Below are 27,982 nucleotides of genomic sequence, written 5' to 3'. Positions count from 1 at the left end.
TTCTGCTGCACCACGATGGGAACTCCCTGTTTTCTCTACTTTTGAAGTTTCTCCCTTTTGTCCCTTGTATGGTTGACTGAGCAGAACCAGGACTCCCGGCTCTACTGCATCAGGGATAGGACACATTACCTCTCTGGGCCTCAGTTTCCTCCTCTGTAGCTGTGGGGGGTCTTGGCTCCCCTGGCTCTGACATGGGGTGGGGCCGCCCTCCCCCCCAGGAGGCCAGAACAGCTCCTGGCTGGCCAGCAGGAAGAACAGGGGCTCAGGCAGAGTCTGGCGCTCATGTTTATTATAGGTCAGCGAGAGCGAGGTTCCACAGGCAGTCACTCCTCATCATGCATTTTTTGCTGAGAAAGAATAAAAGGTGTGAGGGGGCAGCTGGCAAGAGGGATAAGATTTGGGGAGGAATCTCCAGGGCTTTCAGGGGCCTGAGGGAGATCCCCTTAGGGGGAGATGTTCAGGCCTCAGGGATCTTGGGGTCCCACCTAGGGGTCCTTGTGGTTTGAGGGGTGGGCCTGGGCTTGCTAAGGAGGTACCAGTCTGTAGGGGGCTTCTCTGAGCAGGTGGGGGGATTCTCAGGTGTGGGGGCTGCAGGGCCCTCAGGGCTATCCAAACACAGGGCGAGGGGTGCCCATTCTGAGGGGCGCTGATGTCCTGGGGCATGCGCTGCTATGGGGGTGAGTAGCGGAGTCTGGGGAGGGACCCACCTTGGCGCCGATGTCACGGCTCTTGGCCCGAAGCTTGTTGACCTGGGACTCAGCGATGTCCGCCCGCTCCTCCGCCTCATCCAGCTCGTGCTGCACCTTGCGGAACTTGGACAGGTTGGTGTTGGCCTGTTCCTCCTGTGGGGGTTCGGGGGTGGCAGGATGAGTGAGAGGGGCCAGGGGTTCTTAGCCTCCCATCCTGGAGACCAGCTACCTGCCTCTCCAGGCCCGGGCCCCACAGGGTCACTCACCGCCTCCTCGGCCTGGCGCTTGTAGGCCTTGACCTTCAGCTGTAGCTTGTCCACCAGGTCCTGTAGCCGCAGCAGGTTCTTCCTGTCCTCTTCCGTCTGGGGGCAGATGGGTGGGAGAAGCCAGTTTTGGGTGAGGACCACAAGCAACCATCTTTCCCTCCCTCATCACCCCTTCTTCTCCCCATGCCTTAGCTGCCCCTCCCTCCAATGAGCAGGTCAAAGAGGTGGTGGGGAGATTTCATCTCTGATGCTACTTATAGGTCAAAGGGCCATGGCAAGGTCCTCAGTTCAGACCTAAAAAGCAAGGAGGGCTGTGGCCCCAAAGCTGGAAATGCAAGAAGGGGCTCAGAACCAAACACAATTTCTTCATATGATAATATGGAGACAGTTGGGCTGTTCCAGCTCCAACCTGAAGCTCCATAGGTGCTCCTGGCCAGTGGTTCTACAGTGATCAGAAAGGCCAATGAGGAATGCAGAAAGAAGGGATTATCTTAATCCAGACCATTTTAGTTCATCACAGCCCATTATTCTAATATTTTGATCCTGGGCCAGGTTTTGGGCACCAGGATCAGTGGTTCCAATGTCACCTGATCATTCCTAATTGGTATGTGCTAGGGCACCATTTCCACTCATGTCCACAGTATACCTGTGGTTCTACATCTGTATCTCTTTCCTGTGCCTCTTATATCCAGCTGTCAAATGGACCAGTACCCCCTTTCTCTGTCCTTCCTGCCCAGGCACACTGTGAAAATCATAGGTCAAAGGCAAAAGCTCTGAGCTATGCAGATGGAGGTCTTAGAACATTCTGGGATTTTTTTTTTCCCTCTAAGGCCTTCTATCTATTGTCCCATAAGTTCCATGGAAGATCCAAATCTTCTCCCATCCTTTACTTTTCTTTCTTTCTTTTTAGGGCCACACCTGCAGCATATGGAGGTTCCCAGGCTAGTGGTGAAATCGGAGCTGTAGTGGCTGGCCTACATCACAGCTACAGCAATGCCAGATCTGAGCCATATCTGCTCCCATTGTGGCAACACCGGATCCTTAACCTACTGAACGAGGCCAGAGATCAAACCTGCATCCTCAAGAAGATTATGCTGGGTTCTTAATCCATTGAGCCACAATGGGAGCTCCCTGACTTTTATTTCTAAAATGCCACACAATGTCCCTGCTGATGGAGTTTCTTTGGACTGTCCTAAAGCCTTCATGGTAGCACTTCAGGTTATTAAAAAAAACTGGGGAAATGCTGGTTCAAAGAGCTTTCAGGAAGTAGAAGTAAATTTTCCATCACTAGAAAAATTCGTGGGCTTGAGCCAGACTGTTTCCAGAGAATGTGAAAGAAAAACAATCTCAAGACAGCTTCTCAAAGGGCAGGAGGGTGGCCTTCCTGGAAGGTGGCTGTGCGTGGGGCCCTCGAGGGTCAGGAGGTGGACTGAGGGACACGCTTTCACATCCACTCCTGAGGGCCCGGTCCCAGCGTGGCCCCCGTGCCCGCACCTGGTAGGTGAGCTCCTTGATGCGACGCTCACTCTTCCTCATGCCCTTGACCGACTCCGCGTTGCGCTTCTGCTCGGCCTCCAGCTCATTCTCCAGCTCCCGCACCCGGGCCTCCAGCTTCTGCAGCTGCTTCTTGCCGCCCTTGAGGGCGATCTGCTCGGCCTCGTCCAGCCGGTGCTGCAGGTCCTTGATGGTCTGCTCCATGTTCTTCTTCATGCGCTCCAGGTGCGCGCTGGTGTCCTGCTCCTTCTTCAGCTCCTCCGCCATCATGGCGGCCTGTGCACGGGACACAGGGTCTGAGTCTTCCAGCTCAAGGGGACCCCGGCTTGGAGCAGACAGTCTGGGGTGGGGGGACTCACATCCGTGATGGCCTTCTTGGCCTTCTCCTCGGCGTTCCTGCACTCCTGCACCGCCTCCTCCACTTCTGACTGGAGCTGCGTCAGATCCGACTCCATCTTTTTCTTCTGGTTGATGAGGCTAGTGTTCTAGATATGAGTAGAGAAAACTCAAATTGTCACCTGATTCTCTACCTTTATCCAGAGAAAATTAGAACCGATCATCTTTTGAAAATATGTCTTCCATATTTTTGTATTGTCCTTGTGTTGCATTTGCTTTCTCTTTACCTATGGAAATAGATATATTCTAAATGTTATGTCTAAAATGACTCAGCTCTGAAGGGAGACTTCAAGCAGGAAAGGGTCTTAGTTCTACTCCTGAGCTCTTTAGTAACATGCCTATGCAGGAGTGGGAAAACATCCCAAGAAAAATGAGAACAACTTTTTTTTTTTTGGTCTTTTTGTCTCTTTAGGGCCACACCTGCAGCATATGGAAGTTCCCAGATTAGGGGTCCAATCAGAGCTATAGCTGCCGGCCTACACCAGAGCCACAGCAATGCCGGATCCTTAACCCATGGAGTGAGGTCAGGGATGGAACCCGCATCCTTGTGGATACTAGTCAGGTTCGTTAATCCCTGAGCCACGACAGGAACTCCTGAGAACAACTTTTTAAACCAAGACAATATCCTAAAAGTGATTATAGTTACAGAAGTAGTATAGTAGGCTAAGGAAAAGAGGACCAGGTCAGTGGGTGATGTCATCCCTATACCTACTAGACGATGGAGCACAACTCCACAGGAGTAAGATGGACACAAAACCCCACTGCTGTGTATAGCTGTGTTATGGGACTGCAGAAAAATGGGGTGCCGTGGAGAATTGGTTTAAAATAGATGCAGTTGTGCTTTCTTTAAACTTTGAAAGTCTGCTTGTTTGTTTTTTCTTTTTAGGGCCACACCTGTGGCATATGGAAGTTCCTAGGCTAGGGGTAAAATTGAAGCTGCAGCTGCTGGTCTATGCCACAGCCATAGCAATGAAGGATCCAAGCCTCATTTACGACCTACACCACAGCTCACAGCAACGCCAGATCCTTAACCCACCGAGTAAGGCCAGGGATCGAAACTTCATCTTCATGGACACTAGTCAGATTTGTTACCACTGAGCCAAAATGGGAACTCCCCCAAAGTCCCATTTTTAAGTGCAAGCTGAGGCTGTCTTCTTGATCTAGACTATCATGTAACAACATGCATTCCATGACTCCCAGATCTGTGACTTTGGCAGGCATCACCAATCAACCATGACTCTCTTAGCTTGTAAGTGTAGATCTCCTTCTCAAGGCAGTGGTTCCACAACCATGATTAACAGATGTGGAGTTCTTGTTGTGGCGCAGTGGTTAACGAATCCGACTAGGAACCATGAGGTTGTGGGTTCGATCCCTGCCCTTGCTCAGTGGGTTGAGGATCCGGCGTTGCTGTGAGCTGTGGTTGCAGACGAGGCTTGGATCCCACGTTGCTGTGGCTCTGGTGTAGGCTGGCAGCTACAGCTCCGATTATACCCCAGCCTGGGAACCTCCATATGGGGCGGGAGCGGCCCAAGAAATGGCAAAAAGACGAAAAAAAAAAAAAAAAAAACAGAAGTGAATTGGCCCAAGAGATGAATAACTTATGATCCTGGTTGGACAAATGCTTACTCAGGGCATCTGGTTCAGAACATCACTGCATGTCCCAGCTCTGCCACTTGGTAGGTTCCCCTGATCTTCTCACCTGGGAGTGCAGCAGCTGCACCCGCTCGCTGGTCTCAATCAGCTCCTGCTCAGCCAGCTTCCGGGACCTCTCTGTCTGTTCCACCACGGCCCGCAGCTCCTCCAGCTCGGCCTGCAGCAGGTTGTTGCGCCGCTCCACGATGGCAATGTTCTCCTTCAGGTCATCATTGGCACGGACCGCGTCATCCAGCTGGATCTGGGTGTCCTGCACATCACGAGAGTGGGTGTGAGAGAGGGAGCTGGCCTCTGGATGCCCGGGAGAGCCCATGGTGGAGGCTAGGAGGGGTCTTGGGGGGGGGGAGTCTGCAGTGGCCCAGGGGCAGGAGGGATCTGGAGCTGTGATGGGACACCACTACCCAACTTGGCCACTGCCCCTCTCTGGGTGAGGGGACTTCCTGCTTCCAAGACTCTCCGTGTACCTTCAGCAAGCTCTGCAGGCTCTTGACTTGCTTCTGGGCCTCAGCGGCCATGCGATTGGCGTGGCTGAGCTGGATCTCCATCTCGTTGAGGTCGCCCTCCATCTTCTTCTTCACCCGCAGGGCCTCATTGCGGCTGCGTGTCTCTGCGTCCAGGGAGGTCTGCAGCGAGTCCACCACCCGCAGGTGGTTGCGTTTGGCCTGTTCCATCTCCTCATCCTTTTCCACTAGCTTCCGCTCAATTTCTGCCTTGATCTGGTTGAACTCCAGCTGGGCCCGGAGGATCTTGCCCTCTTCATGCTCCAGGGAGGCCTGGAGGGGGATGGGGAGAGGGTGTGAGGGAGTCAGGACTCAGGGCACGAGGGGAGGGAGGCTGAGAAGATGCAAGGTGTCAGCCTGGAGAGGGAGAGCTGGAAAGAGATGGCGGGGTGAGACCTGCATCTCAGGCCACTCAGGTGTTCTGGGGGAGGAAGTACTGGATATTCTTGGGCTTCTTCTGTCAAGGTAATTGTTTTAACCTCATGATTGCCAAGACTCTCCAGCACCAACATTGCATGATCCTGACCTACCTAAAATATCATGGAGGAGTTCCCATTGTGGCACAGTGGAAACAAATCTGACTAGGAACCATGAGGTTGCAGGTTTGATCCCTGGCCTTGCTCAATGGGTTAAGGATCCGGTGTTGCTGTGAGCTGTGGTGTAGGTCGCAGTCGCAGTCGGATCTGAGATTATTGTGGCTGTGGTGTAGGCTGGCAGCTGTAGTTCCAACTCAACCCCTAGCCTGGGAACCTCCATATGCCATGGGTGAGACTCTAAAAAGCAAAAAAAAAAAAAAAAAAAAAAAAAAAAATCATAGAAAAGGAAAGGATTTTTTATATCAACAAACTTTTCTCTGTGTCCCACGTCCCTCACTCTGTAGTGAAAAAAATTAGAAGCCCTAAATTTCAGGGCTATCACAAGGCTCTTAAAAATGAACAGTTACAACAGCTATTAAGTGCTTAAGTGTGTTACCTTGTTGAATCTTCATAATAGTTATGTGTAAAATATCTCATGAGGTAGGTACAGGTCATGCCATTTCACAGATGAGAAAACTGAGGTACAGAGAGGTTAAGGAATTTGTCCAATGTCACAGTAAAGGTCCTGAAGCCAAGTTTCAAACTCAGGTCTGTTTGATTCTGGAGCCCATGCTCCCATCCCTGTCTGGGGAGTTGTTAGATGGCCCGGTTTTAACTTTATAAACCCGGTGGGAAACAAAACCTATGGCCTATGATTAGGTTGTGGCATTTCCCTTATGTAGACCTTGGCTTTGGAGGTTAGTCATGGAAGTGGGTAGATGACATTGGATTATGTATGAATAATGAGCTAATATCTTTTGTCTTGGGTCAGTGTCACCCCCAGTTGAGGGAGAGTGGGGAGTCAGAGACAGGATCATGGGGGTGGAGGGGGGGGTAGGAGAAGGTCCCAGGCAGTGGTTTAGGCAGAGCCAGGCCCTTACCTCAGCCTCCTCCAGGGCCGACTGCAATTCCAGCTTCTCCACCTCCAGCTGCTTGCGGACTTTCTCCAGCTCATGGATGGTCTTTCCACTGGAACCCAGCTGCTCAGTAAGGTCGGAGATCTCCTCTGTGGGAGAGGAGGGCTGCTCAGCTGGGGGCTGCCCTGGGCCCACGGTGGGGGGTGCACGTCTCTAGGAGCCGCTGGGTGGCGCCCCTTGTCGACACCGCCCCCCCAACCCCTGCCCCTTCTGGGTGTCCTGCTCCGCACCCTGCAGGTTCTTGTTCTCCCGCTTGAAGGTCTCCAGGTGCTCCAGAGACTCCTCATAGGCGTTCTTGAGCTTGAAGAGCTCGGTGCTGAGTGAGCGCGCCTCCTTCTGCGAGGACTCCAGCTCTGACTGTGACTCCTCATACTTCTGCTTCCACTCGGCCAGGATCTGCAGAGACGCGACGCGGCTCACTGCGCAGCCCCGGCCCCGGCCTCGCCGTCCAGGGGCGCCCTGGTGCCTCTCCTGGGCTCAGGCTCTGCCTCTGAGGGGGACGTTCCCTACTGCCGCCCGCCTGCCCTGCCCCCTGGCCGGGGCCCCCAGCCTGGGCCCACCTTGTCGAAGTTCCTCTGCTTCTTGTCGAGGGCGGCGGCGGCCGCGTTGGAGCGCTCCACGTCCACCATCAGGTCCTCGATCTCATTCTGCAGCCGGTGCTTGGTCTTCTCCAGCGAGGAGCACTTGGCGTTCACGGCTTCGACGGCCTCCTCAGCGTCCTGCAGCCGCTGGGCCAGCTTCTTCCTGCCCAGGGCAGTTGGGTGTGTATGTGTGACTCTACTTGGGAACAGCAGGGTATGGGACCCACTGCCTCCTTTAACTGCCAGATGAGGAGGACTCAGTCCTTCCTTGTAGCTTTCTGGAACACTGAGCAGCCTTTCAGGCCATGGAACCCTCCAGGGAGCCAGGGCTGTGGGTGCCTAGAGCAGAGTCTCCCCACTACCAGCAGTGGCATCTGTGTGGGAGCCCCCAGCCCTCCCCACCCAGGCTGATCGGCGGTAGCTCCTCTGACCAACAAGCTTTTTGCTCGTCTTATACGTGAGCATCAGGTATAACCCGGGCCAAAAGCTCGCCCGTCACAGGAAGTGAGTCAGGGCCAGCCAGGGTTCACTCAGAGTGCAGGATCCAGGCTCTCTTTCACGCTCCTCTGTTGCCCACCACAGTTTTCCCACCTCAAGTCTCTCTTCCGTGCCCACTCTGTCTGTCCCCACCCAGGTGCTATTTGTTGCTCCTTCCTCTCTTAGAGTCAGGGTTGGGGGTGCCGCGGTGACTCACTTGGCCTCCTCCAGCTCCTCGGTCCTCTGGATGGCATCTGTCTCGTATTTGGTCCTCCACTGGGCCACTTCTGAGTTGGCCTTGGACAGCACACGCTGCAGCTCGGCCTTGGCCTCTGTCTCCTCCTCATACTGTTCCCGAAGCAGGTCGCAGTCGTGCCGGGCTGACTGCAGTGCGTGGGCCAGGGCGTTCTTTGCCTGGGAGAGGGGGTACAGGGGGTGGGCTCAGCCCTGGGAAGGTAGGAGGGAATGCCTTCCCCTCCTCCAGATCCTTTTCATGTCTGGGAACTTCAGCAGATCCCCAGCCTCCTTCAGGGTGAGGGCTGGTGTGAAATCGCAATGTCTTGGGGTAGCTTCCCAGTTTGCCCACCCCTCACACATGAGAAAGGAAGCATTGGTGATTGTGGCTTAGCTGAAGCATAGAAGAACCTGGCCTGGGGGTCTTTCCATTCCAGAGGACTCTTTGCAGTCTCTAGGCTCCATTTCTGGCCTTGAGATTGGTGGCCCCCGAGCCAGGCCTCACCTTGCCCTCCTCCTCCAGCTGCCTCTTGAGGTCCTCCAGCTGCTGGGTATAGGAGAGCTTCCCTCGGGTCAGCTGGGAGATCAGTGCCTCCTTTTCCTCCAGTTGCCGGGACAGCTCACCTGGAGGTGGGAACGAGGGTTTGTAAGCCATGGAAAGGGGCCTGATGCCCTGCCCTGGGGCAGGCGCAGCACTGGTTAGGGGCACCCACCATTCTCGGTCTGCAGCTTGGCTCGCTGGGTGGAGAAGTCATTGAGAGAGCGCTGGGCCTCTTCTAGCTTCGCCCGGTACTCGTTGGCCTGGTCCTCCAGCGTCCGGGACATCTTCTCCAGGTTTGCCTTCAGGCAGTAAGGGACACAGGAGAGGTGGATGTGGGAGGGGCTGGGTCCACCCGTGGAAGGAAGGGAGGGAGGGCCAAGTTGGGGAGAGCACAGAAGGGGCAAGGGGTGGGGGGGTTGAAATGGGGCAGGACTGGAGAGGCGCAGTCTGAAGAGGGTGCATGAATTAAAGAAGGGAGAGGTGATGAGGATGGAGACACAGGTGGAGGGCATGGAGGATGCAAGGGAGAGAGAGACCAGAGAGTGGTGAAGGGGGTGAGAATAAGAGCGACAGCAGGGAGAGGAAGTGGAAGGAAGGTGCCTGTGAGGCTGTGAGAGAAAAGAGGGCAGGGAGAGCAGAGCACAGCCCACCTTGGCCTTGATGATCTGCTCCATGTTGGAGGTGACATCATCCAGCTCCAGCTTGAACTCGCTCTTCTCCTTCTCCAGCTTCTGCTTCACTCGCTGCAGGTTGTCGATCTGCTCACCCAGCTCGGCCACACTGTCAGCGTGCTTCTTGCGCAAGGCAGCCGCCGTGGCCTCGTGCTGCAGCGTGGCCTCCTCCAGGTCCCGCCTCATCTTCTGGAACTCAGCCTCTCGCTTCTTGTTCATCTCGATCTGCACGGACGTGGCCCCGCCAGCCTCCTCCAGCCGCTCGCTGATCTCCTCCAGCTCCCGGGACAGGTCTGAGCGCAGCTTCTCCACCTTGGCCCTGGCGGTGCGCTCGGCCTCCAGCTCCTCCTCCAGCTCCTCGATGCGTGCCTGGGCCAGACACAGGGGGCTCAGACCCATCACCCAGACCCCTCCATTGGAACCCGCTTCCCAGGGCTCTAGAAGGCTTCTGACCCAAGCATCCAAGTTCTACAGAGCAGTAGTTCTCACCAGGGGACATTCTGTGCCCCAAAGGACAGTTGACAAGGTCTGGAGACTTTTTTTTTTTGGTCTTTTTTTAGGGCCACACCCATGGCATGTGGAAGTTCCCAAGCTAGGGTCAAATTGGAACTCCACCGCAGCCACAGCCACGCCAGATCTGAACTGTGTCTGCAACCTACACTGCGGCTCATGGCAACACTGGATCCTTAACCCTCTGAGTGCAGCCAGGGATTGAACCCGCATATTCATGGATACTAGTCCATGGATACAGTTCATTACCACTGAGGCACAATGGGAACTCTAGAGACATTTTTTAATTGTTGTGACTTGGGGAGGGGGTGTTGCTACTGGCTTCTAGTGAGTAGAGGCCAGGGAGGCCACCAGACCGGCACAGACCGGCAATAAGAACTGGGTTAAAGCCAAGTCTTCAGGCATTTCCTGGGGGCATCTCAGACCCAGTCTGAGCATCTGCGATTCTAAGAATCTGTGTTCAGTGAGGGATCCTGAAATCCTGTGAGATCCTGAATCTCAAAGTTTCCACTGATTTGCTAAACTCTGCTCTGCTAATGATAAGGCAGGAAAGTGGATGCTTGTATATTTACAAACATTTGCAACAAGATGACTTAATTTAAAAAAACTTTTGTTATCTTTTGAGTTAACCACAAAGTCTAATGAACCAAGACCTCACTCTCCAGGTCTTATTTTATTTATCCAGGGCTAGGTTCCAGCTTCATTGTTCCCTTCCAGCTTCATTGTTCCCTTCCAGGGTGGCCTCCTCTGTATCATGCCCCTGCCTCATTTTTCTGGCCTTAGCCTTGGCCTTGACTAAGTTGGGAGAATGTCCCATCTACCATTTTGATCTGTTGTCTGACTAGCCAGGAGCAAAGGGGAGGGTTGGTGGGATGCCTTCATCTGTGGTTGTGGATGGTGTTGACGGAATGTGTGTGTGTGTGGGGGGGGTCCTGGGAGCAGGAGAGAGAGGGCCACCATGCCTCTCTTCCCAGGATGGAGAAGAGGGGACTGAGTGCCAGAGCCTGGGCAGGAAGAAGGAGGAGCCGCAGCCCGCTGCCAAGACCTAGTGAGGATGACAACACTGTTGTTCTGGGTCCAAGAGTCAAAGAAGTTGCCCAAAACTAGGGTAGAAGAACCTGGGGCTATCCTAATATTCTGGCCGAAACCCAGAATGGGCACCCCAAGAAGACAGGAGGGAAGAGCATCACTGAAGGCAGGCCATCTCCTAAGCTGCCCCCAGAGGAATGGAATGGTGTTCCTGTGTTACTTGCAGCCTGGGCCATCGGCCCTGAGTTCCGAGGGGGTCCTCTCTCTCCACAAGCTGTGGCCTCATCAGAAAATGAGAGGACAGGAGTTCCCATTGTGGCTCAGCAGTAACGAACCCGACTAGTATCCATGAGGACGTGAATTTGATCCCTGGCCCCGCTCAGCGGGTGAAGGATCTGGCATTGCTGTGGCTGTGACATAGGCCAGCAGCTGCAGCTCCGATTGAACTTCCATATGCTGCAGTCCTAAAAAAAATGAAAATGAGAGGACAAATAGCTGAGTCCCTGCTGCCCTTGGAGTCACCGTGTCCAGTCATGGCCATGCAGCTTCTGCAGCTATAGAATGGGGATACGAGTTCCTGTCTTCCTCGCTTCCAGGGCTCTTTTGACAAACAGGAGGCTAAAAGCACATTAAAATTCAGGGTGCATTACAGGCAAGAGAGACTCTGGCAGTTAATTTAATCTCCTCCTGCAGAGGAAGACAAAAGAACATCTTGCTAGTGGCTGGCTGACTTCTCTAACCTGAGCTGTATTGAAATGACATACATATAGCGCCTCCTGTTTGACAGAGTGGATTCCTGTACAATATCTCCTCTGGTCCTTTGCAAGGCAAGGGTCATGAGTCCCATTTTACAGATGAGAAGAGAATCTGAGGCTCAGGAGGAGAAGTGGTTAGCTCAAGACTGCAGGAGTTAACTCCATATCACGGTGCTCTGTGGGAATTCGGCCTGAGTTAGTGACTGGGGTGAGTACCTGGGAAGAGTAAGAACAGAGCTCCCCAGGGGAAGGTGGTCCATGAAGGCCTTTCTCACCCCCATGATGAAAAGGAAGGGTTGGAGGAGAACTGAAAGCTAGCAATTGTAGAAAACCCACAAGGCAAAGCACAGCTCAGCAAGAGAATTCCTTTTAGTAGGTATGACCCCCTCCCCCCACCCCCACCCTCACACGAAACAGCCTTGCTGAAATAAGGCATCATTGCTCTAATGGGAGAGGACTGCTGTTCCCAAGTGCCGTTAACTCAGGAGGGGAGAGGGGGGTTCTTCAGGTGGCATGGAGTTCTAGATACTGTCTGGAACTGTCTAGAACCCTTAGCAGATCCTGCAGCCTCAGCTGCTTCAGCACTATTGAGCTCCCAGTTGGCTAAACCCCGAAGAACTTCACCTGGTTTTCCTTCAGTTTCTTCTGCAGCTGAAGAGCCAGTGCCTGCTCATCCTCTATCTTACTGTTCTGCTGATTGATCTCAAACTCCTTCCTGAAGGAGAAGGGGGTGACAGGTGGTTTTCCTTCCTCTGCACCTGACCTCTCCTCCTGCCTCGGTGTGCCAGGGCCAGTCCCCTCCTCCTGGCCCTGAGGTTGAGGGCGGGGAAGGTCTGTGATTGACCTCCTTGTTCCCACTGTGCCCAGGGCACCCTTGGCCACAGGCAGTTCAGCACCCTAAGCTCTAACCCTCAGTCCAGACACCCCCAGTAGCCTCTCCTGGCTGCCACAGGCTCCTACTTCTTCAGCTTTTCTTCCAGCTGCAGCTTGTCATTCTCCAGGTCCATGATGCTCTCCTGGGTCAACTTCAGGTCACCCTCCAGCTTCCGCTTTGCTCGCTCCAGGTCCATGCGCACCTTCTTCTCCTGTTCTAGGGACCCCTCCAGCTGGTGAAGAGAAGAAAATGAACAGAGTGTAGAAAACCTGAAATCCACGATGCATCCACTTCTGCTCCCTTCAAAACTTGAAGTCCAATGAGACTGGTAGTTAGACAAGCAGAGAAATCCCTGCAGGCACAAAGGATTCAGAGACCCAGCCTAGTAAGGAACTGCAGAGAACAAAGGGCCCCAGAAGTCATGGAATTTAGTTCTAGGGATCAGGAACCCCTTGGCCATAGGTGTTGCCTGTAAAAATTCTGACCTGAAAGAGATGGAGTGTGGTAATTACTACTCACGTCATCCACCTGTTGCTCCAGCTTGACCTTAGACTTGGTCAGGGTGTTGACCTTGTCCTCCTCAGCCTGAAGGTCATCCAGGGCCTGCTGGTGGGCTTCTTGCAGAGCTTTCTTCTCCTTGGTCAGCTTGGCGATGATCTCATCCAATCCAGCCATCTCCTCTGTCAGGTTCTTCACCTGCCGACCAAGAGCCCCAACCCCTTTAAGGTCAAAGGTCACCAACCTAGAAACATCTGTGGAGACCTCCAATTCCAAGGACTAGGACCACACTAAGGAACCCTGAGACGTCTTGGGTCTGGAGCCAGAGAGAGCTGCCCTCACCTTGTTCTCTGTGGCATGCTTCTCCTTCTCCACCTTGGCCAGCGTCAGCTCCAGGTCATCAATGTCCTTCTTGAGCTCAGAGCACTCATCTTCCAGCTTGCGCTTCTTGGCCGTGAGCTCAGCGTTCATCTCCTCCTCGTCCTCCAGCCTCTCGGTCATCTCCTTCACCTTGGCCTCCAACTGGATCTTGTTCTTGATCAGCTGGTCACAGCGCTCCTCTGCATCGTTGAGGTTGTCTTGTTCCTGGGAGTAGAGGACAGAGAGGAGAGCTGGTGATGAAAGAGAAGAGAGACCTGGGGTCTTAAAGAGAGCTGGAGCTCCAAGACATCTTGTCCCTGGTGATGAGGTGGGCTCTAATCCAGGGGCAGGAGAGGAGACATGGCCTCACCGCCTGCACTTGGAGCTGCAGGTCGTTCTTCTCCTGCAGCAGGGACACCATCTTCTCTTCCAGCTCCTTGCGGCGGGCCTCTGATTTCTCCAGCGTCTCTTTGAGGCGCCCAAACTCCTCCTTCATGGTGGCCATCTCCTTCTCTGTCTCTGCGCTCTTCAGCAGCGGCTTGATCTTGAAGTAGAGCTTCATCCAGGGCCAGTTCTTGACCCCCATGAAGGCCCGAATGTTCCACTGAATTACCAGCAGGGCATCCCTGGGCAAAGAAACATGGAGGCAGGGATGGGCATTGAGAAAGAGCACTTCCCAATCATGCGACCAACTGCACTCAGCTCCCAGCCCATCTAGGCAAGTTTGTAGGTACCTGTGGGCAGAAGCCTTGTCTTGTCGCCTTGATATGCACCCCCACCCCAACATTACCACACTGAACATGGAGTTGCTCCATAAACATTTATTAATTGATCGATTCAATGACAGGGCCATTTATACCTTCATTACTGGGGCATTACTAGCTATGGAAGCTACCACTTGTAAACCGTCTACTGTGTCCAGTGTTTTTAATCTTATAAGAACCTCAAATATGCTAAAATATGATGTTTTCCATTTAGGAATATCTATAATACATGTGTAAGTTATGAAGCATGAAACAAAATGACTGTCCATGAACTCATCACCAAGATAAGAACTAGAACAATGGAGTTCCCTTATGGAGCAGTAGGTTAAGGATCCGGTGTTGTCACTGCAACAGCTTTGGTAGGTGCCGTGGCACAGGTTTGATCCCTGACCCAGGAACTTCCACATGCTGTGGGCGTGGCCAAAAAAACCAACAAAAACTAGATCATTGCCTTCAGGGCAGGACTTTCTGTGCGAATGCACTCAGGAGTGGAACGGAAAAGTATGTAATTGCTCAAAAAGAAAACGACAAATTGTTTTCTAAAGAGATTGCATGAATTTATTCATCCGTAGCAGGAGGTCTGACTAATCGATTTTGGTCAGTCTAGTGTTTTAAAATGTTATCTCTCTCTTTTTTTCTTTTTAGGACCACAACTGTGGCATATGGAAGTTCCCAGGCTAGGGTCAAATCAGAGTTACAGCTGCTGGCCTACACCACAGCCACAGCAAGCGGGGGATCCAAGCTGCATCTGTGACCTATACTGCAGCTTGTGGCAATGCCAGATCCGTAACCACTGAGGGAGGCCAGGGATCAAAGCCACATCCTCATGGATACTAGTTGGGTCCTTAACCTGATGAGCCCCAAGGGGAACTCTTAAAATGGTATCTCTTAATTTCCCCTATGGGGAATTTTCTTTTTTGAAAGAATTCAGAATGAGACACAGAGTGCTGAAGTCACTTGCCCAGACCGGCTAGTAAGTGTCAGAACTTGAACTCAGGTCTTCTGACCCATACCAGTGGGTTCTGCTCGCCTCCCTCTTTTGTCTTTTGGGAGCACCTTTCTCTTTCCCTCCAGCCTCACCTGCGCTCCAAGATCTTCTTGAACTCAATGCGCATGAGCTGACCCCGGGCTTGTGCCTGGATGCGGGTAAGGATGCGGCTCAGCCTCTCATCCCGCATCTCCTCCAGCAGCCCCAGCAGCCCCGCCTTGAAGAACACCTGGGGGTAAGGGGTAGAAACAAGGGGGCCACAGCCTCAGAGAAGGGTAACCAGGGCTGAGGAAGAGGGTGGGAGACTCTGGTTGGGCTTTCTGGGACCCCATCACCTGTGCATTCTAGACCTGGGAGTAAAATGTGAAAAATAAGACAGGAACTCAGGTTCCAGCCCTTTGGCTGAATAGGAAGCCAGGAATTCGTGGTCTACCTTTTGAACTCCCAGCTGCTCCACTCAACCCAGCCAGCCACACATCTTGAACTCCACCCTAAGGGGTTCTAGACTCACCTTGGTGTGGCCAAACTTGTACTGGTTGTGGTCAATGTCCAGGGAGCCCAGCAGCTTCTCTGTTCCTTTCCTGCTGTCAATGAACTGGCCCTCAGGGATGGCCGCTGGGTTCAGGATGCGATACCTGGGGAGGAAGGTGCCTGGATTCACCCAAGTTCTGCATTGGTCTGCTCTGCCCACAGAATCTAAGGCCACGCAAGTTCCCCCTGTTCCCTGAGTCCCAGGGGCGCCCCAGGACCCACCTCTGCCGGAAGTCCCCGTAGAGGATGCGGTTGGGGAAGCCCTTTCTGCAGATGCGGATGCCCTCCAGCACGCCGTTGCAGCGCAGCTGGTGCATGACCAGGGGGTTGTCCATCACCCCTATGGCAGGAGAGGAGAGGGAGAGAGTCAGCCTCAGGGCACGTGGATGCCCCGTGCCCTCTCTAGACTGGACCCTTTGCATCGCTCACCAGGAGCTTTCCGTTCATTGGGGATGATGCAGCGCACAAAGTGAGGGTGGGTGGTCCTCAGGTTGGTCATCAACTTGTTCAGATTCTCCTGGGGGTGGATGAGATTTGGAGGTCAGGAGACACAGGGCCCATCCATTTGGTCCCTGGGCCCCAGATGACCTGTCACGAGAACCCTCTAAGGGACAGGGATCTGACACATAATTTCTGATGTTAGTTCAGGCTTGTGTGGAATTTACACCCCCAAACAACCACATAACTCTAGCTTCTTTCCTCCCCACACTCAGAGCATCAGGTTAGGGTGGAGCAGACAAAATACTCTGGGCTGGGCCTTCCCACCACATGTTTCTTGGCATCTCTGGGCCCTTCTTACCCGGTGGAGGGCTGACACTGTTTGAAATGATGAACCCTTTTTCTTGCCTCCTTTGCCTTTACTGCTGTCCCCTAATAACAAAAGAAGGAATGATGAACAAGAGCTTGAAAATAGAAGGGCCCTTTGGAGTTCCTGTCGTGGCCCAGAGGTTAACGAATCCGACTGGGAACCATGAGGTCGTGGGTTCAATCCCTGGCCTTGCTCAGTTGGTTAAGGATCTGGCATTGCTGGGAGCTGTGGTGTAGGTAGCAGTCGTGGCTCGGATCTGGCGCTGCTGTGGCTCTGGTGTAGGCCAGTGGCTACAGCTCTGATTAGACCCATAGCCTGGGAACCTCCACATGCCATGGGAGCGGCCTTAGAAAAGGCAAAAAGACAAGAAAAACAAAACAAAACAAAAAAAACCCAGAGGAGCCCTTGGACAGGGGCATAGCTCTGCTGCTCACCAGCTGTGTGGCTTTGGGCAAGTTATTTCTTTTTCTTTTATTATTATTTTTTCTTTGCATGGTCACACCTGTGGCATATGGAAGTTCCCTGGCTAGGGGTCAAATCAGAGCTTCAGCTTCAGGCCCATGCCACAGCCACAGCAACACAGGATCCGAGCCACATCTGTGACCAACACTGCAGCTTGCAGCAACGTTGGATCCTTAACCCACTGAGTGAGGCGAGGGATTGAACCTGCATCCTCACGGACACTATGTTGGGTTCTTAAACTGCTGAGCCACAATGGGAACTCTTGGGCAAGTTATTCTCCAAGGCTCAGTTTCCCATGAGGAGGAGGGCAACAAGCTTCAAATGATGTGAAAAAGATTAGGAAAGATCAAGAGTGTAGGGTGCCTCCCCAGTGCCTGGCACATAGTAGGCATTGCAGTAGGATCAGTGGTCTCCTCTCAGCCTCTTCTACCCCACGCTCCATGTCAACATCTTCCCACTTTCTACTTTTCTTCTCATACTTTATCTTCCTCGTTTCAGTCTATACCCTTTCTTTTCCTTCTTTCACCTGGAGGCCACTATATATGTCATACAGTATGTGTGTATACATGTGTACTGTACATATGTTCTACCGTATAGGCAGTGATCTCCTTCACAGTTCCTGCAGCCTCCTGCAGGCACCACTCTATGCCAGGCCTGCTGCAGTGATGCCTGTGCCACCCTCTCTGATCTTTGTTTGCTCACAGTCTTGAGGAGACATACAGCGTGTACACTGACATCCATAACACAAAGTGTAGAAGATTGCACTTCCACAGAAGGGGGCACAGAGGGCTGCTGTGGGATCTTCTGACCCCACTGTCCATGGCTCCCTCCTGCCTTTGGGGTCATGTACATTGAAGCAGCAGGCCCCTGGCCCCTTATACTTTAGAACTGCTCTGCCCCTGTGCAGGCTACCTTCTTACCCACATCAGCAGAGGCATACGAGGAGAAGAGTGTGGCCATGAGCTTGAGGGAGGACTTCTGGTACAAGCCCACCACTGTCTCATTGAGCGGGTCTTTGTTCTTCTCCAGCCAACCTATGATGTTGTAGTCCACGGTGCCAGCATAGTGGATCAGGGAGAAATGCGCTTCCGGCTTCCCCTTGATGTTGCGTGGCTTCTGGAAGTTGTTGGACTTGCCCAGGTGGTTGTCGTACAGCTTGGCCTTGAAGGTCATGTCGGTGGCCTTGGGGAACATGCACTCCTCTTCCAGGATGGACATGATGCCCATGGGCTGGGGGCAGGGAGGGGAGAGAGAGAGTGTTACTGAGTGCAGGCCCAGGCTTGCAGGGTCTCCCACCTGACAGAGGAGAGCCTGCAGCCCAGTGTAGCTGGCAGGCCACAGAAGCCGTGTGCTGGTACCTCTTGTCCCAATAAAGGAAGCCAATATTCCTGGAGTTAATCTAAAACCAAATACATTCAGATCTGGCCTATGTAACCTCTTTCTGCCCCACTGGACCCAGAAAAGAGCCCTATACTTCCCGTCCCCCTCCCACCTGGGGGTCCCTCAGAGCTCACAGCACAGCCCCTTCCTGGATGGCTCCCTGCCCTGGAGTGGGATGAGGGCCAGGAAAGATGTGTCAGGGGTGCCAGACTGCAGGGCAGGCCAGACCCGTCTATATGACAGGTGCCAATCCTTCAAGGGATGGTTAGAGGGATCCAGGTTCTGCCCCATGTCCTGCACTTCAGAAAGTGTGGTGGTTCCTGACTTTTCTTGGGACAGGAATCCTCCTGAGAGTTTGATGAATCCAAAGACTCCCTCCCCAGGAGTTCCTGTTGTGGCACAGTGGAAATGAATCCGACTGGGAACCATGAGGTTGTGGGTTCAATCCCTGGCCTCGCTCAGTGGGTCAAAGATCTGGCATTGCCGTGAGCTGTGGTGTTGGTCACAGATTCGGCTCAGATCTGGCATTGCTGTCAACTGTCATGTAGGCCGGCAGCTGTAGCTCCGATTCGACCCCTAGCCTGGGAACCTCCATATGCTGCAGGTGTGGCCCTAAAATATAAAAACAAAAAATAAAGACTCCCTCCCAGAAAAAGGCACACACACACATACACGCGCGCGCGTGCGCACACACGCACATGTTTTCTATACAATTTCAGGGGACTCTGAGGGCCTCTGGAAGAGAGCATCCTGAAAACCATACAAAGCTTGTGGGGAAGCCACTATTTTCTGAGTGGCCATGGCTGGGCTGGGACAAGGTCGGTTACCACCAACTCTGGCCACCATCAGAAGAGCCCAAAGGCATGGTGAGAGCAAGTGAGCACTGGGAGGGGCTGAAGATCATCTTATCCTCAGTCAATAGGGAGAGGATGGGAGGCCAACGTGTCTAGTTTCAGCCTAGGTTCCTTCCAGAATGATGCTTCTCACAGGGTGTCAGAGGGGCCAGGAGTTCTCTCCTTCACTACGTCCCCCTCTTAAGACCCTGGGAGGTCACCACCACTCAGGACAAGGTCCTAGGTGTTGGGGAGAGAAGGAAGGGCTGGACCTGTGTATACCCATGACCTCACAGTGGGTGGAAGTGGGGCCTGGAGGGAGGTTTGGGATGCTGAGGACTAGCTTCCCAGATGTAGAAGAGATGGGGCTGCCACTTTCTCTGGGACAGCAGGGGAAGAGGACCCTGGCGCAGGGGCCGAGGCAGCACCTTCTCAATGAGGTCGATGCAGGCCTGCAGGTCCATGCCAAAGTCGATGAACTCCCACTCAATGCCCTCCTTCTTGTACTCCTCCTGCTCCAGCACGAACATGTGGTGGTTGAAGAACTGCTGCAGCTTCTCATTGGTGAAGTTGATGCAGAGCTGCTCAAAGCTGTTGAACTGCGGGGCAAGGAGGGGAGGGGGCAGGTCAGGTGGCCCATGGGGTCAGCCCAGGGCTGCCTCTAGCCCAGCAAGGGGAGTGGCTGCTCCCTCCCCTGAAGACACACGACCGACCATCTGCATCACTGCTGAGCCTCTGCCCTCCCTGCCTGGCCTGTAGCCAGCTCGGCCAGCAGTGGCTGCCTGTGTGAATGAGCAGGTTGTTGCTCTCCCGCCCCCAGGGTTCCCGACTCACATCGAAGATCTCAAAGCCAGCGATGTCCAGGACCCCTATGAAGTACTGGCGTGGCTGCTTGGTCTCCAGGGTGGCATTGATCCGTGTCACCATCCAGTTGAACATCTTCTCATACACGGCCTTGGCCAAGGCCCCAATGGAGTAGTACACCTGCTGGACATTCTGCCCCTTGGTGACGTACTCATTGCCCACCTTCACCCGAGGGTGGCACAAGCCCTTGAGTAGATCAGCTGAGTTCAGCCCCATGAGGTAGGCAGATTTGTCGGCATCTGGTGGAGAAATAAGCAAGCACTTTGAACAGACCCACCTTCCCTGCCCAGGGCCATCAGGTCCTACCCCTCATTAAAGCATTGCAAATTGGAGTTCCTGTTGTGGCGCAGCGGAAACGAATCTGACAAGGAACCATGAGATTGTGGGTTCGATCCCTGGCCTCGCTCTGTGGGTTAAGGATCTGGCATTCCCGTGAGCTGTGGTGTAGGTCGTAGACACAGCTGGGATCTGTCGTTGCTGTGGCTGTTCTGTAGGCCAGCAGCCACAGCTCTGACTGGACCCCTAGCCTGAGAACCTCCATATGCCTCTGGTGGGGCCTTAAAAAGACAAAAAGACCAAAAAAAAAAAAAAAAGTTGCAAATTGAGGCCTGAAGAGAACAAGGCTTGCTATGGTGACATAGCCAGTGTGTGCCTGAGTCAGGCTGGAGCCCAGGCCCCTCCATCACCCCCAATCTCCCACCACACAGCCCCCTTGCCTCCATCTTTACATCTCCTGTGTGGTGTGTCCCTGGGACCGTGGCTGATGAAAGGAGATGTCCTCTGCTCCCTGCCTCCTTTGTCCCCAATCCCAGGATCCAGCCCAAGACTGGGCATGCTCTACTCTGAATCCATATGTCGATCAACTTGACTGGCTGGGAAATCAAGGTTCCTAACAGCATGTTGTTCACCACCCCCAACACCCAGCTCTCCAAAATGTGCCTTCCAACATACGATCTCTATTTAAAGGGAATTTGTTTGGTTTAATTTCAAGAGTTTTGTGATAACTGGCGACATGCTCTTGTGAAACTCAGGGTTAATATTTTCTCTGGGAAGACACAGAGACGGGGTCCTTGAAGGTAGGCCAAGAGGAATGTTTTTGGGCATCTGTCCGGCCCTGTTCACACCTTTACAACTTCCCCCAGAGGGAGCTGGGAAGGACTATCACTCCATTTCACCGAGGAGGAAACAGGCCCAGTGATGTGGGTGACATGCCAACGTCCTGAGCTGTGTCATGAGCCCTGGCCTCCTGCCTCCCAAACAGAGCATGGCCTGGAGTCTGTGAGGGGCTCAGCCGAGGGCTGGGTCTCCCTCCCTTACACATTGCACTAGTGACGGGGATGTGCAGAGCTCAGGTCTGTGCTTTCCTTGGCTTGGAGGAGTCTTGGGCACAGGAGGAAATCTCTCCAGTTCTGCTCCACGCTGCTAGGGTGGAGAAGCTGGTGGGACCCAGAGGCGCCTCCCTGTCTTCCGACTCCTGCCATGTCCCTGTCCTCACCCACCCACAAGCCTCAGTTCCTTTGGGAGCCAGCCTGTCTGGGATGAAGGGTGGCCTCTGGCTGGGTTCTAACTAGGAGAAAGCCTAGAGTCCGCGGTGGGTGGGGAGGGGGTGGGGCCGAGCCCGCCCCTGGGAAGACGCCCCGCCTTCCGACCGCCGCGACTCCTACTTCCGGTTCCTCCCACTTTCTCCACAGGCGCGCTAGGGTCGCGGTTTTGAACTTAGCTCGTTAAGAATCGTGGAAAGGCACCGATTTTGGCTGCAGCCAGGGAGACCGTGCTCCCAGGCGTCCGTCTCTGCATGACGGGCAGACACCCAGCACCTCAGGCCTTCCGAGCGCCTTCCCTCGGGCTCTCGCACCTTCCGTGCCGTCAGGCTCGGCCTGCTCCTCCCGCTGCTTCTGCTTGAACTTCATGTTGCCGTAGTGCATGATGGCGCCCGTCAGCTTGTAGACGCCGGCTTTCTCCTCAGAAGTAAAGCCCAGAACGTCAAAGGCGCTCTGCGGCAGGGCGAGGGAGGCAGAGTGGGTGGCGGGAAGGGTGGCCCAGGAGCCCCCGGAGCCCTCCCACTGACCCCGCACTCACATCCGTGGCCACGAGCTCCTCGGAATCGTCGATGGAGGCCACGGACACCTCCCCCTGAGACACGAAGGCGTAGTCGTAGGGGTTGTTGGTGACCAGCAGCATGTCTGTCCAGGCGAGGGACAGGGCAGGGGACCAGAGGGCACGGTGTGGGAGAGAGGTGGAGAGAAGGGAAAGGAACGGGAGCAGATAGGAGGACAGTCAGCAAGTACCCAGGGGAGGATCCAGAAGAAAAGGAAAAGTGGGCGGCAGGGACCCAGACAGGGAGGATGGTGGGAGAATGACAGGTGGGGGAAGGGGCGACAAATACAGAGAAGGAGACAAATCTAGGAGGAGGAGGAATAGGATAAGGAAGGGTGGAAAGGGAGGCAAGAGTTGATGCAGGCAAGTCCAAAGTGGGGGAGGAAGAGAAAGGCAGTGGGCAGATGGAGGGAGAAAGGGGGCGAGCAGGGCTGGGGGAGGTTGTGGGTGGGGAGAGGGATCAGCCCTGCACCAGTGGGCTTTAGAAGGGTGCCAGGGGCTGGGGAGGCATCCGGCCAGGCTCACCCAGCAGCTCTGGCTTCTTGTTGGACAGGATCTGGTAGAAAATGTGGTAGTTCCTCTCAGCCTTCAGCTGGAAGATCACCCGGGACTTCTCCAGGAGATCTGAAGTGAGGAAAGGGAAGAAGGCGGGTTAGGAGGGAAAGAGAGGTGAGCCAGCAAAAGGGTGGAGGTCTGGGGAAAAAGACTTCAAGTGGAGAGTGTCAGAAGAAGGACACGGTTTAAAGGAAAAAGAATTCTAAAGCCGTGAGGCAAATAGAGACAGAGACAGAAGATGGAGGGGAAATGTTGAGATGGGGTGGCCGGCGGGGAAAGAAGGCAGAGATGGAGGGGATGAGGGTGGGGGCAGGGCTCCCTTTGTACTCACAGGTCTCTATGTCCGCAGAAGCCAACTTTCCAGTGGCTCCAAAGTGGATCCTGATGAATTTCCCCTGGGGGTGGATGGGGCAAAGAGTGAGGGAGCTGGCCGGAAAAGACAGATGGAGATGCTGGACTGCAACCCAATGCACAGTGCCCTGGCTGGTTCTGGAAATGTAAATGACCTCTTTGGGGTCCCAGGTTCATATCAGTAAAACAGGGAAAAGGATGCCCATCCCCACGTATCACCCAGGGATCTCTGTGCAGAAACAACAGCACGGGAGTGAACACAGGTAGAATGCTTTTTGTCTGTACCTCTGATGTGATCTCATGTAATCCTCCCAATAACCTACAAGGTAGATAGTATTACTTCTCTCTCACAGATGAAGGAGCTGGGGCTCACAGAGGTGTGGAGACTTGCTGGGTGGGTAGAAGCTGAGGAATTGCCTCCAATGCCCATGTTCTCTCTCTCTCTCTCTCTTTTTTTTTTTTTTTCCTCTTTTTAGGGCTGCACCTACAGCATGTGGAAGTTCCCAGGCTAGAGGTCAAATCAGAGCTACAGCTGCCAGCCTATGCCACAGCCACAGCAATGCAGGATCCCTGACCCACTCAGCGAAGCCAGGGATCAAACTCACATCCTCATGGATACTAGTCGGTTTTGTTTCTGCTGCACCATAGCAGAAACTCCTGCCCCTGCTTTCTTCCCACTTCCAATGTGGAAGAGCTTTGGAAAATCTAGAATGTGACTCAAATCGGTCTCATTACTTGGCTCTGGAGCAGCTGTAATGGCTGTGCATTCTTGTATTGCCAGAATTCAGGGGCCAGACTGAGTGGGAAGGGTTTAGAGTGTGTGCACGCTGATTAATATCCCAGAACCAAACATGGGTGGAGACTGTTGGCAAAACTGCACCCCCCCCCCCGCTTTCTTTTTGGTTAAGGCTGGACAAGGCCAGTTAGCAGTGGTCAGCTGCACTCACGAAGCGGGAGGAGTTGTCGTTCCTGACGGTCTTGGCGTTGCCAAAGGCCTCCAGGGCAGGGTTGGCCTGAATGATCTGGTCCTCCAGGGTGCCCTGTGAAGGGAGCAGAGCCATGGGGCTTCATCTCCAGTTCACCTCCAGGCTGTGCTGGGGAGGGGGAGGGGCACGGCTCTGGGCTGGGGATGTGGGTGGGGTTGGATGGGCTGCTGGTGGGTCTGTGGCTCCACAGGGCATATTTGGACCTCAGAGTATATGTCTCCCACCGGGAAGGTCTTGAGTACTGGGTTCAGGGCGCTGTCCGCACTGTTCCCCAGGGCAGGTTAGGGGTCACCTGGTCAGCCTGACCCCCCAGACCCCTTCTGTAGAGCCTGTGGCCCACCCTCTACCTTGTTTGCATTGACATTGTCCTTCTTGCCACGGTCACCTATGGCCGCGATGCTGGCGAAGTACTGGATGACACGTTTAGTGTTCACAGTCTTCCCTGCCCCGGATTCTCCCCTGGGGGCAACAGGGATCCGTCAGAACCCAGATTCCCCATTCGGAGCTCTGCACCACACCCTCCTCCCTCAGTCCATCCATCTAATCTCCACCAGGGCCCAGCTCCCTGCAGAATCTGCCCATCACTGCAGGTCACTCTGGCCTCTTTGGAGAGCCCAGCTCCTTGCAATTACAGTCTTGAACCTTTCCTCCCACCCCCACAACCCCAGAAATCAGCCTAGGACTCCCCGCCAGGCCCCTCTAGGGGTGGATGGTGCTCACTCACGTGATGAGGATGGACTGGTTCTCCCGATCTGGAAGAGAAAAGAGGAGAGGCAACGGAGTCAGGGCTGAGGGCCCAGGTCCATGGGTGTGGGGTGAGAGGACGCAGGTCAGGGCTGCCAGCCCACCTGTCAGCATGTACTGGTAGGCGTTGTCAGAGATGGAGAAGATGTGAGGCGGTGCCTCGCTCCTCTTCTTGCCCCGGTAGGCGGCCACCACCTCAGCGTTGTACACTGGCAGCCACTTGTAGGGGTTGACGGTGACACAGAAGAGGCCTGAGTACGTCTGAAGCAGGAGACCAGGCAGTCAGAAGTTGGAGTGGAGAGCCCAGGATGGGCAGTGGTGGAAGTCAGAGGAGTCCCTGGTCACCCCAGCTGGCTCCTTTCTTCCTGCAGCTGACCAGAAATGAGAGGGCAGAGGGATCCTGCCCCCTTGGGAGGATTCTGACCCCCTCTCCTCGAGAGAGTGACCTGGCCTACTTTGGGCTCTGTGCAGGACAGGCTGCCTGCTGTGTGCAGGACACACTCACATAGATCATCCAGGCCGCATAACGCTCCTTGAGGTTGAAAAGCACTGCAGGCTCGTGCAGGAAGGTCAGCATGGCCATGTCCTCGATCTTGTCAAACTTGGGCGGGTTCTGCTGCAGCACCTGATCCTCCTTCACGGTCACCGTCTGGGAGGGCAGAAGGACAGGGGGTGACCACACTCCCACCGGGACCCTGCCAGCCTCATCCACTTAGCTCCTCCCAGAATGCAGGTGTTACCCAGACTCGCTCCCCCAGCTCGTCTCTTCTTAGCCCAGAGCTCCCCAAGATGCCAGGTAATTTACCTGCCCACTGTCTCTCCCATCCTAGGGACTGTCCTAGAGTTCCTGTGTCTTTTTTTTTTTTTTGGATTTTCTAGGGCCATACCCACGGCGTATGGAGGTTCCCAGGAAGAAGTTTAATTAGAGTTGTAGCCACTGGCCTATGCCACAGCAATGTGGGATCTGAGCCGCATCTGCGACCTACACCACAGTTCACAGCAACGCCAGTTCCTTAACCCACTGAGCGAGGCCAGGGATTGAACCCGCAACCTCATGGTTCCTAGTTGGATTCATTAACCACTGAGCCACGACGGGAACTCTGAGTTCCTGTGTCTTGCAGTTCCCCAGATCCTGTGCCCATGGGCATCATTGTGCAGTCCCTGCTTCGAGTGTCTAGGAGCAAACTCAAGAGAGGCTGGCCACTCTCTGATCTGTGCACCCACACCTTACCCTGATTCCCTGGGGGCAGTGCTCGAGGGCATCAGTTCCTTCAGGCAAACCTCGATGCTACCGGAAAAACATCTCACCTATCTACTCTACACTCTTCATTGGTCACTGTGAAATGGTTTGATCACCACCAGTCAGTTTGCCATTCCCTGATGTCATGAGATCCTGTGAGTAAGTATTCCAGCATTTTTTACAGTAGAGGAAGCTGTGGATCGAATAATTAAATGAATCGCCAGCATGGTCGCTGCTAGTGGCAGAGCTGGGTTCAGGGTCAAAGCCCTCAGCGGGTTATGGCCTGTGATCGCACGCCTCTCTGGGATGCAACAGTTAGCCAGTGTGTCTGCATCTGCGAGGCACACAGTTCTCAGCAGCTGCTGCTGACCAGTTGCAGTCCTCATGGCTGGTGTGAGGGACCAGGGACTGTGGACTCCTGAGTGCCAGTCGCCAGCCAAGGATTGGTGTTCAGCTCAAGGGTTCCTGCTCTTTGTGTTCCTGGGTCTGAGAGTTTGATCTTTGGGGAAGATTGGGGAGAGTTGGTCCATGCAGGAAACTGAGGCACAGAGGAGAAGGATACAGGTTCGAGAAGGGATGCTGTGTCTGTGCCCTTTATGTCTTTAACACCCCCTGAAGAGGAAACCAATCAAAATTTGCCCCCAGCATCCTCTCTGGTAAGGGGCATGCATCCCTGGGGTGGTACCTCGTTACAGCTGCTCAGATCTGATGCGAAAGTTCAGGGTTCTCACTCAGATGCTGGGCTTCTCGAGAGGGGCTCATCCTGCACCCCCACTGGCTTTGGCTCTTCTTCAGGCCCCTCAGCTCCCAGTGCAAGTGGCTCCATCCCTGCACACACACACACCCCTGCCCCCCCCCCCTCCCCGTGCCTCACTCACCTTGCCATTCTCTGTCTCAGCAGTGACCTTGCCTCCCTCCCTGGAGAGGATCTTGGCCCTGACGAACTCCTCCTTGTCGTCGGGCACGAAGCACTCCGTGCGGATGTCAAAAGGCCGGGTCTGGGCTTCCAGACGCTCCTTCTCTGACTTGCGGAGGTATTGGGCTGCTGCCCCAAAATCAGCCATCTGGGCATCAGTCATCTTGTCGCTCCTCTGTGGCCCAGAGAGGAAGGCCTGGGCCTTAGTGGGTGGCACTGCCCTTGCCCTCTGCAGCTCTACTCCCTGCCCAGCCCCTCACCACCTGGGTCCTATCACTCTCACCTCCTTAACTGAGAAGCACCTGGCTTGGGTCCAGCCCTCCCCAACTCGGTTCTGCTTCCCTTGCCCTCTGATGTGACACCGAAGGAGAGTCTGGGGGAAAGTCTATGTGAGGCGGAATTGGCTGCAGTTTGCCAAAGGGAGGTGCTCAGAGAGAGATGGGGGCCCCTGGTCCAGCAGCCTGGCTCCCAAGAGAACTTTGGGGTGGCTCTCACCTGGTTATCTCTTCACAGAGAATCCTGCAGACTGGACCATGGGCAGAGTCACTGTGGGACAGCAGGCAGAGAACAGACAAGGAGGAATAAGCCTGAGGCTCCAGGCTCAACCCTGAGAGCCACTGAGCAAGACAGAAATGGGAGATGGGGGGTGAGATGGGGGGAGTATGAGAGGCAGGAAAGAAAGTATGCAGAGTTAGGAAAAGTGAGGAGTGGGGTGTGAAATCCAAGTTGGAAACGGAGAGAGGTGAGGAGATTAGAACATACAGCCAGGAAGGAAGGGCAGGGGGAGAGACGGACAAAGAGTATGATAGTGACAAGAAGTGACAGAGACCAAGAGAGAAAAATAAGCCTGGACAAAGAGGGTTATTGAGGAGGGAGAAAGATGGAGAAAGCGCTTGGAGGCTACAGAAAGCAGGAGAGGACGGGGAAAGGGATGCAGAAAAGAGGAAAAGAGCTTCCTGGTTTCCCCCTTGGAGCCTCCCTTCTGTCAGTGGGAAGTCCCCAGGGTTGGAGCAGTCAGTTCTTGCAGAACCCTTGGGTCTCCGACTGGCCTGCACCCCATTCCCTCAGGCTGGGGGCTCTGAGGGCTGGCTACAGAGCCCCCACCCCAAGCCCTGTCTTACCTGGTTCAGAGGAGTGTCAGTCTGTCCTTGGAGGCTGTTTCTTTATATCCTGCTGCCCCCACCCCCTGCCTAAATTTGGAGTCCTTCCGGAGGGAACCCCCCTCCCCCCTCCCTCCCCCCTCAGCTCCTCCTCCTTTGATCCCTTGGCTCTGGAGGTGACAGGAGGACAACAGGGCCTCCAGATTTGCCCATGAAAGGTCTGTCGCCCTAGCCCCTCTGGCTCCAGGGCCTTTTTTTAGTCCTTGGGCACATTCCTGCCCTCCAAAGAGCTGATGGGCAGATAGTGGCAAGACAGGACCTCTCACTCCACCTCCCCCACCCC

At 54.4% G+C, this 27,982-nt stretch overlaps 1 protein-coding gene across 1 annotated transcript; it reads right to left on the bottom strand.

The window, feature by feature from the left end:
* Positions 1 to 272: 272 nt before the first annotated feature.
* On the bottom strand, positions 273 to 27,982 carry LOC100736765 (myosin-6). Its single transcript, XM_084969193.1, has 39 exons — positions 27,661 to 27,982; positions 27,035 to 27,085; positions 26,502 to 26,714; positions 24,889 to 25,032; positions 24,488 to 24,644; positions 24,364 to 24,391; positions 23,987 to 24,098; positions 23,601 to 23,693; positions 22,634 to 22,697; positions 22,273 to 22,371; positions 21,730 to 21,833; positions 21,506 to 21,644; positions 19,621 to 19,889; positions 19,215 to 19,385; positions 17,494 to 17,803; positions 16,103 to 16,173; positions 15,733 to 15,820; positions 15,526 to 15,643; positions 15,284 to 15,407; positions 14,865 to 15,001; positions 13,391 to 13,646; positions 13,003 to 13,245; positions 12,682 to 12,858; positions 12,249 to 12,394; positions 11,913 to 12,003; positions 8,974 to 9,363; positions 8,496 to 8,622; positions 8,288 to 8,406; positions 7,766 to 7,962; positions 7,051 to 7,234; positions 6,721 to 6,886; positions 6,455 to 6,579; positions 4,963 to 5,271; positions 4,545 to 4,748; positions 2,809 to 2,934; positions 2,450 to 2,725; positions 956 to 1,051; positions 708 to 842; positions 273 to 347 (listed from the first exon to the last, which is right to left on the bottom strand). Exons 3-39 carry the CDS (start codon positions 26,700 to 26,702, stop codon positions 324 to 326), a joined length of 5,820 nt encoding a protein of 1,939 aa, XP_084825319.1. The 5' UTR covers positions 26,703 to 26,714; positions 27,035 to 27,085; positions 27,661 to 27,982; the 3' UTR covers positions 273 to 323.

The sequence above is a fragment of the Sus scrofa genome, chromosome 7 (assembly GCF_054392235.1).
Source record: "Sus scrofa isolate SSC_HxYL_T2T_F1_AM1 chromosome 7, Sscrofa_HxYL_maternal_Yorkshire_Landrace_v2.0, whole genome shotgun sequence".
Lineage (NCBI taxonomy): Eukaryota > Metazoa > Chordata > Mammalia > Artiodactyla > Suidae > Sus > Sus scrofa.
This window is presented reverse-complemented; position numbering and strand designations above follow the sequence as displayed.